The following is an 11798-nucleotide window of genomic DNA, read 5'->3' as shown; positions in this document are numbered from 1 at the left end:
GAACTATAGCAATCATCTCCGTCTAACTAGATATCAACCTGACCCAATTTTCATATCTATTGAATGAAACGTTTTTTTCCATCATATTTTACTATTACATAGATTGATCAGTTTATGCGCTGCAATGTGTTCGCTAACAAAGTCTTTTATGTGACGTTTGACTGAACAAGTGTGAAATCAATTGCTTACGCTAAACAACGCAATCAGAAATACCACAATGAAGACAAAGTTTTGGACGGTAAAGTTCGAGGTGCTGCTAATGGAAATACTAGCTTGTTCCTTTTACAATGATAACCTGCCTTTAGAATGATCTTTCAATGAGGTCATCATAACGAGCCTTCGACACCGATTGTCTTGCTCTGGGAAGCGCGTGTCAATATTTATAAATATAGGTTGTTTCTCTCGTTTTCTGTATACATGACGTTGATATTAGAGAAACTCCCTGTCACAAATCCAGTGTCAATCTTTACCCAGGACCTCATCTGTTATGTTGTGTATAATGCATTTATTGTCTTCTCTATTATAGTTAGACAGAAATTTCATATGGCAGAGAATGAAGAGCGAATCCCTATTTGGAATTCACAAAAAATCGTTTATCAATGGAAACGTGTCGCAAACAAGAAATCGGAAAGAAAGAATTGAAGAATTGCAACATTGATAAACTAGTTAATGTGAGCAGCAGGGGGTTTGATTTTAAGGTTGAGGACAGATCCATTAACTACGGTAACGCAAAGGGAGTAAGGTGGGATGATGGACAGAGTGTTGCTATTGTCCTTCCTTGTACTTCTGATGACTGCAATTGTAAGCTGTGCTGTTTATATTACATCATTTCCAAAATACATTCAACAACGGTTAGCCTGGTACTGCTGTTCATCTCCAATACAAATACGATGCATACATTCAATGTTGTGTATATTACACCATCTTATCAAGACACTTCACTACGGTTAACCTGGTACTGCTATTCATCTCCAATACAAATACCATATGTCACTTCTACTGATAAACAAAATGTCTTCAATACTACCTGCGTACATTACCACGATATCACAATGTAGATTTAACTCATCAAAACATTCTGTTGTTCATTTAAGGATTGAATCTTGTTTATGTCGATTTCATGAGATGATGAATTGAGTTGGTCTTGAGACAAATTCAACATGAACTGCTTCGCAGATCATTAAATTTGTCTCAAGACCAACTCAATTCATCATCCCATGAAATCGACATAAACAAGATTCAATCCTTATATTTCAATTCACGCTTCTTTTTTCTATAGTATGGGAACTGACTTCTTCTTTCATTTTCGTTTCTTGTCATCATATCGTTTGACGTGATACAAGCAAATAGTCAGTCATTTGAAGACAGATTATTGTGACAGGTTGAAATATATTTCAGCGTGGTTACTTCATATTCAATGAAACTTAAATAAGAACAATATTTAATATATTTTTCGACAACTTTAATGAAAATTTAGATATACTGTGCAACAAAGACAGTATGCATTTTTTCCGCGAAATAATAACGTCTAGACGTGGTGCGCCGGCTCGTAAACGAAGCGATGTCGGCCATTTTTTTACAGGCACCGAAGCGAACAAGAAATATCAGGCTTCAGTCGCTTCACATTTTTTGAAACGTAAAGTTACAGCTATTAAATGTTGAAGTAGTTTCATTGAGTCTGGTTTGGGCAGAAATTGAAATATTGATTGTTGTTTTGGGTTAGTTTCATACACATTTAATTAAATAAGATTTAATAAGGAATTCCCATTATACTATTTCACCTCGAACTTTATCAGAGCTTTCACTACACTTCACTTAGTAGCTCATACTCAGCGATCACTATTAGGTATTTATTATGTTACGTAAATACTCTACGTACTATATCTACAATTTGTCTATGGTCTCCAAACAGGATATTTCTCATTCTCAACACACTTTTCCGCAGTTCTACCTTGCTTGACGATACATACATTTCTACATTGCTTGAGAATAAACACATTTCTACCTTGCTTGAAGATACACACCTTTATGCCATGCATAGAGATACACACCTTTTTACTATGCTTGAAGATACACACCTTTCCAGCATGCAAGGAGATAAACGTAAAACCTAAATAATGTCGAGTTAAATGCAAACTTAAGTAATATTTACGTATCATGGGTAAAGAAAAGAGGCATTAACATCGACCTTATAGCATTCGGACAGAATGCAATAAAACTCCAGTGTTAATTCAAGTACTATCATTAGGAGTTTTTCGTAATAAAGAGTTATCTGCTCTTGGGAGTGTGTATTTGTTGTTTCTGTATTAGTCTACGCGAGAAAATAACATGAATGAATGAAGTAACAATTAATACCTGGTCACACAAGCAGATAACCTCCATTACGAAAAGACGGAATAAGGGGCACACAACTCTGTAATTGACAGTTCCTAATTAATCTAGCTACTAGTTCATATACTAAATTTGTTCTATGTCATTTTTGAAACATCGTGACTGCATAATCCTGGTTAGGAAGCTTTACAGCCCGGCCTTACTTGCTGTTAGAATGATAACTATATCAGGGGGGATATTTGCATGACAATTGAGTAAATGTGTCAAGCCTTTTTCGTCAAAATACACATTAGATAAATTTTTTCTCACCAGCTTAACTCTTTGGCTTAGGTTTCATTTTGTCCTTTCAAAGGGCTAACCAGGTGAATTTTAAACTACCGAGTGGCTTCTTATACAGTATATTTGACGGCTCTAGGTTGGCTGGATTATCATACCGCGGTATCTGACAGAAACAAATCTTAACAACTTTGTATTTTCAAATTTATTACATGCGACATATTCTTGGTCTTTACGTCCTATGCTTGAGAGGTGATGACTGAAAATTCACATGCACTTAAACAACAACTTATTTAACGAATAAAAAAAACAAAACGAAAAACAAAACGAAAAACAAACAAACAAAAAAAAACAAAAAACAAAAAACAAAACCAAACAAAAACAACGTAATGTAAGATTTCCGGCACAAAGATGAGCCGGATAACTGTCAAACTCAGTAGCAATCTGGAAAATATGAAAGTAAATGGAGGTAAATGGCACAGCATCTCTTATTTGGAAAACTTACTGAATTGCTGTAATGGGGTGATATAATACCGAAAAATGTTTACAGTTTGATCACTTTTGGAGATCGTGACGACGTTAACATTTTGATTACTGCTGACACCCGTGACGACGTTTACAGTTTTATAACTGTTGACTACCGTGACAACTTTAACAGTTTGATCACTGCTGAAGATCGTGACAACTTTAGCAATTTGATCACTGTTGAAGATAGTGTCGACGTTTACAGTTTGATTACTGTTGACGACCGTGACGACGTTTACAGTTTGATCACTGTTGAAGATCTTGACGACGTTTACAGTTTGATACTGCTGACAACTGTGACGACGTTTACAGTTTGATCACTGTTGACAACCGTGACGACGTTTACAGTTTGATTACTGCTGACGACCGTGACGACGTTTACAGTTTGATCACTGTTGACAACCGTGACGACGTTTACAGTTTGATCATTGCTGACGACCGTGGCGACGTTTACAGTTTGATAACTGGCTATTAGCACAGTCAGAGTATCTATTTTCAAAGTTAATATAAATCATTACATACGGAAATGTATAAACCTACTTTCAATAATTGTTGGACAATATGGTTACGTTATATTAAACGGAATTAACCCTGCTTTTAATTATCAAATTCTTGTCATTTGGAAATTCCACTTCGTTGGGTGCAATGGCCAGAGCTACGCTCTGATTGATGAATGTAAGGACTACCCAGAACACAGAACAATACAACAACATCAGTGGAATTAAGATAGGAATGGCTTCACAATCGTTACGCACTGAAGTTTATGAATCAATCATTATTGTGTCCAGCACTTAAAGAATCACCGTTATATGTATATAGAGTTTACCTTTATCAGATCACATGGAAGAATGGCTATGGTCAGTCAATTTTCTGGAAAGATTCAACAAAACTCCATTAGTGAAATATAAATCCTAATTGGTATGTTAACAAATAGCCTACTCTTTATTGATATATCAGTTCGCTTCAAAATGCGCTTTTATTATTCACGTATTATTGTATATAGTCACAGTACAAAATACGGGCGATCGATTATTTGTTGATATACCTATATCACGTTGTCATTCTCCATAATAGCTTTGGCCAATATGAATTAAGATATGATCCACTGGCAATAACAGAGATATTCAGATATTCTATAAAGTAACACCCCCATGACATTCAAACACGTTATCGTGTTGCTGAGCAGAATTCTATTCGGTTGGAGGATATGGATATCAACACTTTATTTCTTCTGAATATCATTTGCCATATCACATCTGGTTTGGAATTCACTGTCCTGACATTTAAATCTGCTAGAGAATTCCACAATCAACTTCTTCAGAACTACAGCAAACATCTCCGTCCTGTTTGGAACCAGTATTACCCAATTTATGTTTCTGTTACATGGACTTTTCATTCTATTAATGCTTTTCATGAAATATCAGGAGATCTTGTGAGCACTTCCACTTTTACTGCGACATGGACTAATGAAATAATGCGATGGAACATGTCAACTTCCAAAGTATTTTATGTGACGTTTGAAAGTGGTCAAGTGTGGAACCCATTCCTTATTCTGAACAACCCATCCGGAAATACCAAGACGAAGACAATTTTTTTGGAAGGCAATGTTCGTGGTGGTTACACAGGACAACATATAATATCTGATACAGTGATGACAAGCACATCCTGTCGACCCGATATGAGTTACTATCCGTTTGATCGTCATAACTGTACTATAAAACTTACATCTCCGGATTATTTAAACGAACTGGTGTTGCTTCCGGTCAGTTTAAGTAATCTGTCTACTATTGAAGATGTCTCACAGTGGAGAGTAAATGGTTTCTATACATGTAATGAAACCTCCTACATAACGAGTACGATCGCTTTTGGAGTTATCTTTCAACGAAAACCGGAGTTCATCATTGTTAACCTTCTGACACCGATTGTCCTCCTGTGCTTCATTAACTTAGCAGTATTCCTTCTACCCCCACATTCCGGGGAGAGAGTGTCCTTCTCCGTCACCATGTTTCTCTCGTTTTCTGTGTACATGACGTTGATATCAGAGAAACTCCCTGTCACAAATCCAGTGTCGATCTTCACCCAGTACCTTATCTGTAATGTCACATACAGTGCACTCATTCTCTTCTTCACTACAATTGGACTTAGATTCCATTTGGCAGAAAATGAAGAGCGAATCCCGATGTGGCTTTCAAAAATCACTTACCCTCGAAAACATTTTGAATCCAAGAAAAGGAAGAACAAATTTGGAGATGATATTAATTCAATTCCATGTAATAATGATGCAGTTAAGAGCGACGGAGCGATGGAATTAAAGGATGAAGAAACAATTACCTTGACTACGGTAACGAAAAGGGAGTTTGGTGTGTTGATGGACCGAGTATTCCTGGTGTCGTTCTTTGTGCTACTTGTGACTGCTAACGTGGTCTATGCTGTATATGTTAGTTCATCTTAAAATAGACACTTGGCTACAGTTTACCCGTACATTCGTTCAGCACTTATTCGTGATGTAATTTTTTTCAGAAAGAAATTGGGACTGTGTTATAGTAATCTTTTAACATTTTGCGTTATCGAAATGCATCATTAGCGCTCGTAAAAAACGGGGACAAGCAACCATCGGAAGAGTTGTACCTAGTGAAATGGACTTAGAGAATGTAGAAGTTTCAAATATAATCATATAAGGCATGGACAATCATAGATGACGTCAACTTTCGGAGAGGGTAGGAAGCGTGAGAAAAAGAACATTGTGATTAGAAATTAAAACTCCTTGTTTGTATCATAGTAGATAAATCTATTCGGTATTTTCGTATATTTTTTGTTTCTTTATCTTTTGCATGTTTAGATTTAAAATTTAGATTTGTTGCGTTAATACGGAAAAAAAAGTGTCAAATGCAAATAAAAAGGTCAGGGTTTTCTTTTAAAATAAATGAAAAATAGAAAAGGTTTATTGGCCAGCAATCTCATAGCAGGGAAATATCGAGGTTAGTGGCTAATGAAGTATAATTTGGCGTGTTCTTTATTCCGATTCTGGAGGCCTAAATGGGTAAATGTGTATACGATAGTCGTTGATAGCAAATAGCTGCATATCTAAAAATGAGACATGATAGATATATCTGCATGTATAACTAGATGCCATTGACATTGTCTTACTGACGTCAAGCCATGATATTTGATATAATTAAACAATTATAACCGATCGTCTTTATAGCTATATTTAGTTACAGTTTTCTAGTAATAGCCGTATAACCGTTTGTCAATACCATGCCCATTCTTCTGAAGACTAAATCTGTGTACGACGAGTCACTGACTTAATATCATATAATCATGATTCTCGTGCATGAAGTCTTCAATTGACGGACAAACTCGTTACACAGAGTTTCATTAGATGCAATTTCATAAATATTATTGGTTTCCATAGTGATCGCATTGAGAAATATTCTAGTTCTTGGTGCGATATGAAGCTTGACGTGTTTGATGCTCGTTAATTTGGCTTTTGGTTTTGTTGTCGTATATCATGATCTCCATTAAGAACGTGACATTAATAATTTTGATTTACCAAGGTTTACATGACAGATGTCGCCGATGAAGCAGAAAACGCTTATGGAACACATAGTTTAATTTTTTTATACTTATTTTTCAAGGGTCTCCGTGTCAATATTTTCTTTGTTCATATTTTACCCTAGTTTTATTTGATTTTGTATTATGATTATATTAACATATCATTGTTTTTTTTTTTGTAAGATTGCAGGTGTTGTAGAACTGAAATTTTGTTACAGATCATTCATTACTTTTCTGTTTGTTTTCCGGGAATTTTAACAAAGTATCATTATTTCTTGAAGTATAGCTGTCACGATTTTTTTTATTGCACTCAAAAGCATAAGCAAACCATCGAGTGAAAACGGCAGACACGTTTAGGTATCAACAAAAGTGTCGTTCACTGGTATCACTCAGAGTCAATTGATAGTGACTTATCAGGAGGTGAAGGGACTTGGAAAATCATCAAATAAAGTACAGGAGAATGGCGCTAGTGTTGATTGACTTGTTTGGAAACGCTGGATTGCCAGTACTGTATCTAACGTATAGAGTGTGACACACTGAGTGTTAGTTCTAAGTATGATAATTAATAGTACTGTATCTACAGATATGTAGTGTGACACTCCGAGTGTTAGTACTATGTATGACAATTAATAGTACTGTATCTAACGTATATAGTGTGACACACTGAGTGTTAGTTCTAAGTATGATAATTAATAGTACTGTATCTATAAATATGTAGTGTGATACTCCGAGTGTTAGTACTTAGTATGATAATTAATATTACTGTTTCTACAGATATGTAGTGTCACATTCCGAGTGTTAGTACTAAGTATGATAATTAATAGTACTGTATCTACATATATATGACGCAACATTCCGAGTGTTACATTGTAGTACTAATTAGGTGATTAATAGAATACTTCTAGAATGTTTGCGTAATAGGTTTAAATTGAAGGATGATTAAGATATAAGTAATATATTTTTATTACCAGGTGTTTTATATATTATACATACACAGAAGGTGACTTAAGAAAGGAATCATTTGAAATAAGTATGACCTGCCTGTAAGTTTTTGATAAGTAAATTTAAACGTAGTTAGTTAAGTAAGTACAATATATTTTAAAGACATACAATGATCTTATCATAAATAGGCATAAAGATGTACTGATAAGCTGATGGGCATGGAGTTTATGAGACACGGTGAAGCGGAAATGCGAATGATTTAGGCAAGGTAGTGTCATTGGGAGGGAGAAGAAGCAATTACCAGGAGTTATAAAAATATTACTGTTAAAACAGGTGATCACGGATTTACTTACAGCATAATTAATATCAATAATGGCGATCATGATCATATTAAAACGATAATCATATTAATAAAAGTGATGGTGCATTAGACAATTGTAATAACGGATAAGATTATAATAGTGATATTGATAAAAGCGATCATGGATCAGATACTGGATGAGATATTGCTCCTGTTCTTATTACCATTAAGTTCACTGTGGTCAATTTTGCACATATTCTATTGTAAATGTACATGTAGTATGTGTCTTGCACGTATCAAATATCAAATTGTATGCACCAAATTAATTAGGTTCTAGTCACTTTTATAAATAAATAATAAATGAATAAAGGAAAGATGGTTAAATATGCATTTTTCGTAATTTTTTCTTAATCGTAAAGGCGAAAACAAGTTTGTCCAGATTTTCCTTCTTTCACCTGAAGATCTAATGGCGTTTATGGAGTGCTTGTAAAACATCTGTTGTCGTTTTATATTTTAGATCTATTGAAGATGGAAAATATTGAAGGTCCTATTTCGGACTGCTTCCGTGTCAAAATATCCCTGTATTCAGTATATTGGTTATAATCAACTGTATCACAAATATGTGCAGGGAAAAAATCAAAATTTTATAATGAGAAAATTACAGTAATATAAAATGTTTGAAGTGGATCACTGAGAATTATGTATTATATATATGAATATATTTATGATGATGATGATGATGATGATGATGATGATGATGATGTTATGGGGATGGAACTAAATCCGAATAATTGAAATGACTTTATTTTTTAGATAAGAATAAATAAAAAAACATTTATGACATTGATGTATGTATGAAGATACTTTTCTAAATGACTATCTGAGACGGCGTTATCGTATTGTCACGCATAGCACATCTAAGTAAGTCAAATCACTGCAGGACTTGCCAGATGTGACAGTCAGCATGTTCAAAACACTACCTGTACACGACCAAGACATGGAAGAAGAGGCATATTAAATAGACAAGGTAACATTCTGTGGTTGCTACTATGTTGAAAACTAGCAACTTATAAAACTCTTTTTACATGATAAATAGGATCTTTCTATCAAATTAACCCATTATCAGAATATTTTAAGTACAACTTATGTAATTGCTGCAAGAATATTTGATCATAACTAAGAATCATGTGATGCTTTGTTTATATGGCCAAAATGGCTGCCGTAACATAGTGCCTCAAATAGAACTGGGAAATTAACATTATTGTTTCTTATAGAAAGAAATATTGAGAAAACCAAGCACATTTTGATAGAAATATTACAGATTAGACAAATAATGCATGGCAACTATAAATAGACAGCATCCAATTTCTTACATACAGAGGTGTATACATAACAGTTCTCTTGGTTACCTCTTCAATATATTTGAATTGAATTGAATTGAATATCTTTATTCCCTCCAACATGTGAAATTTGATTCAACAAAATATGATTATAGAAATATAGAAAATGAAACAACTATGTACAAGGAATGGTTTGGCCCATAGCAATGTAATTATTGTTAAAGTGAGAAATGTGAATTAACACTACAGGCGCTGCTACCAATGTAGAAGTGCAGGCTTTAATACGCATATTGTGTTTGCAGACTCAGTCATAAGTGAAGTTCAGTTCTCGAGACTTATTTCCGATGCCATAATTTCTCCTCCAAGTAAAACATTCATAAATCGGCCATCATTATTTTACCCCTATGCAGAAGTCATGTTTCACCGATTGATTTCTGTTGTTAAACATAATAACGGCACTCTTGGTAACGTTATATTTTAGTTGTCCATTGAAGGCGTATGTTCGTGACGCTTCAAGCGGATCTTGTAGGCTGGATTTAGTTAGTTCATCAGCTAGTAAAATCCCAGGATTATGCATGCTCAAAATGTTAACACCACACTTTATCTCACATAAAATCTTCATCAATTCATCTACATATAATTCAAACATAAAAGTGCTGAGAATTTTCCACTGGCCTACCTCGCGCGAGATTTTCATGTAATTACTGAGTTAGCTCTTCAATCAGATACATACTTTAGTGTTCACATAAGAATTGAAGGTAAGTTTCCAAATTTTCCCTCGAATACCACGCTCATAAAGTTTATAAAAAAGACCATTTCACCATATGATGTCAAAAGCTTTCTCGCTATCAAGGAAAGGAATGTAAAGCAGTGACTTCCATTCCAGTGAAAAAATACACAACCTCTTTGTCACTAAAAATAGCTAGAATCGCACCCATCTCTTTCCTAAAACCGAACTGCAGGGTTACAGGTTCGAGATTGTATCTCATTTCCTTATATTGTTCCAACTGCGTTTTCAATCGCCCAATTTCAATATTTTTCTCCTCAAGGATACATTTCATATTTTTCAAGTCAGCGTTCATTGATTTTTCTATACTATTCCGACGGGCTGTGATACTGTCATTGTTTGCCTGGATTATCTGCTTTAATTCCATCACATTCGTAATAAAAACACGATTTGGATCATCAGCGATTTCGTGATTTTTGTCTTTTAGCCGTATAGCAATATGGTCAATCGCGCTAAATTAATTTCTGTTTCGATGTTGGCCATCGCTTGGCTTAGGACTGGTAACGCATACGATGGAGACGTCCATACCGCCTAGATGAAGCGCTCCGTAATCCATGTTGACTCATTACACTTTTTGTAGGACCTTTTCACTGATGTTGCCTTGAATATATTCATATAAATGATATATTTCACTTGCATACTTTTGGCATGAGGACTGGTTTTCGGATCTACACACACGTTTAGACAGAAAACCGTCGTAAATACTCTATTTCATATTCACTAGCGTTTTTCCTCATTATTAAAATATGCCACAATATTGCTTTTAAATATAGATTTGCCATGGCTGTTAGCACTATCGTCCGTTACGCACGGCTACACAAACGCACTCAATGCAAGTACACCTTTCCTTAACAATTGCCAAAATATCACATCAAAGTCAACTTTCTGGTTTTTTCCATTGTAATAAACGTTCAAGCGTCATTTAAAGGGACAGGTAAATTACATGTGTAAGCCTTTGTTACAGACGTAATGTGAGACAAGTCAAATATACCATACAATAAGGACATCTCAAACGCCGGTTATCTTCAAATATCATCTACATATTTTAAATATCAAACATGCAAAAATACAAACTGCTTAATAGCTTGCATTCTTGACAAAAAACACCAAAGCTTCAAACACTTCAAGCGGATCACTGTTGAATGGTCCATCCACCGTAAAATCACTGTATAAACGTTCACAGCATTTCATAACACTACCTGTACACGACCAAGACACATATTTAGGAAGGAGAGGCATATTTAATAGACAAGGTAATTTTCTGTTGTTGCTAATACGTTGAAAACTAGCAATTTATAAAGCTTTTTAACATTGTAAATATGTATTTGCTATCAAATTAATCCATTATCAGAATATTTTAAGTACAACTTATATAATTGATACCAGAAAAATTTGATCGAAACTACGAATCATGTGATGTTTTTGTTGTTATGGCCAAAATGGCTGCCGTAACACAGTGCCTCTAATAAAACTGGGGGATTGATACTCTTTTTTCTTATAGAAAGAAATATTGAGAAAAACAAACACATTTTGACAGAAATATCTGAGATTAGACTAATAATGCATGGCTACTAAAATAAGATACCCATATAAATAGACAACATCCAGCTCCTTTAAATACAAAGATGTATACATAGCATCGCTATTGGTTACCGCTCCAATAAACAGAACGTACTTTGTCAACAGAGACATGTCGTTTGGCTGGTGGAATACGAATTACAGTCACTGAAGGTGTTCCTTT

The 11798-nt window shown here is 34.6% G+C and overlaps 1 protein-coding gene across 1 annotated transcript; it reads left to right on the top strand.

Moving 5' to 3' along the window:
- The first annotated feature begins 4618 nt into the window (after positions 1-4618).
- Positions 4619-5584, top strand: LOC132564618 (acetylcholine receptor subunit alpha-1-A-like). The gene has a single exon (XM_060229265.1). It carries the CDS (start codon positions 4619-4621, stop codon positions 5582-5584), a length of 966 nt encoding a protein of 321 aa, XP_060085248.1.
- Positions 5585-11798: the final 6214 nt, after the last annotated feature.

The sequence above is a fragment of the Ylistrum balloti genome, unplaced genomic scaffold (genome assembly GCF_031769215.1).
Source record: "Ylistrum balloti isolate Yb309-2 unplaced genomic scaffold, AGI_CSIRO_Ybal_v1 Utg372424, whole genome shotgun sequence".
Lineage (NCBI taxonomy): Eukaryota > Metazoa > Mollusca > Bivalvia > Pectinida > Pectinidae > Ylistrum > Ylistrum balloti.
The sequence above is the reverse complement of the archived record's forward strand: the minus strand, read 5'-3'. Positions and strand labels throughout refer to the sequence as shown.

Excerpts from the sequence above, each read along its gene's own strand:
- LOC132564618 (XM_060229265.1), top strand. The coding sequence starts at position 4,619 with ATGTCAACTTCCAAAGTATTTTATGTGACGTTTGAAAGTGGTCAAGTG.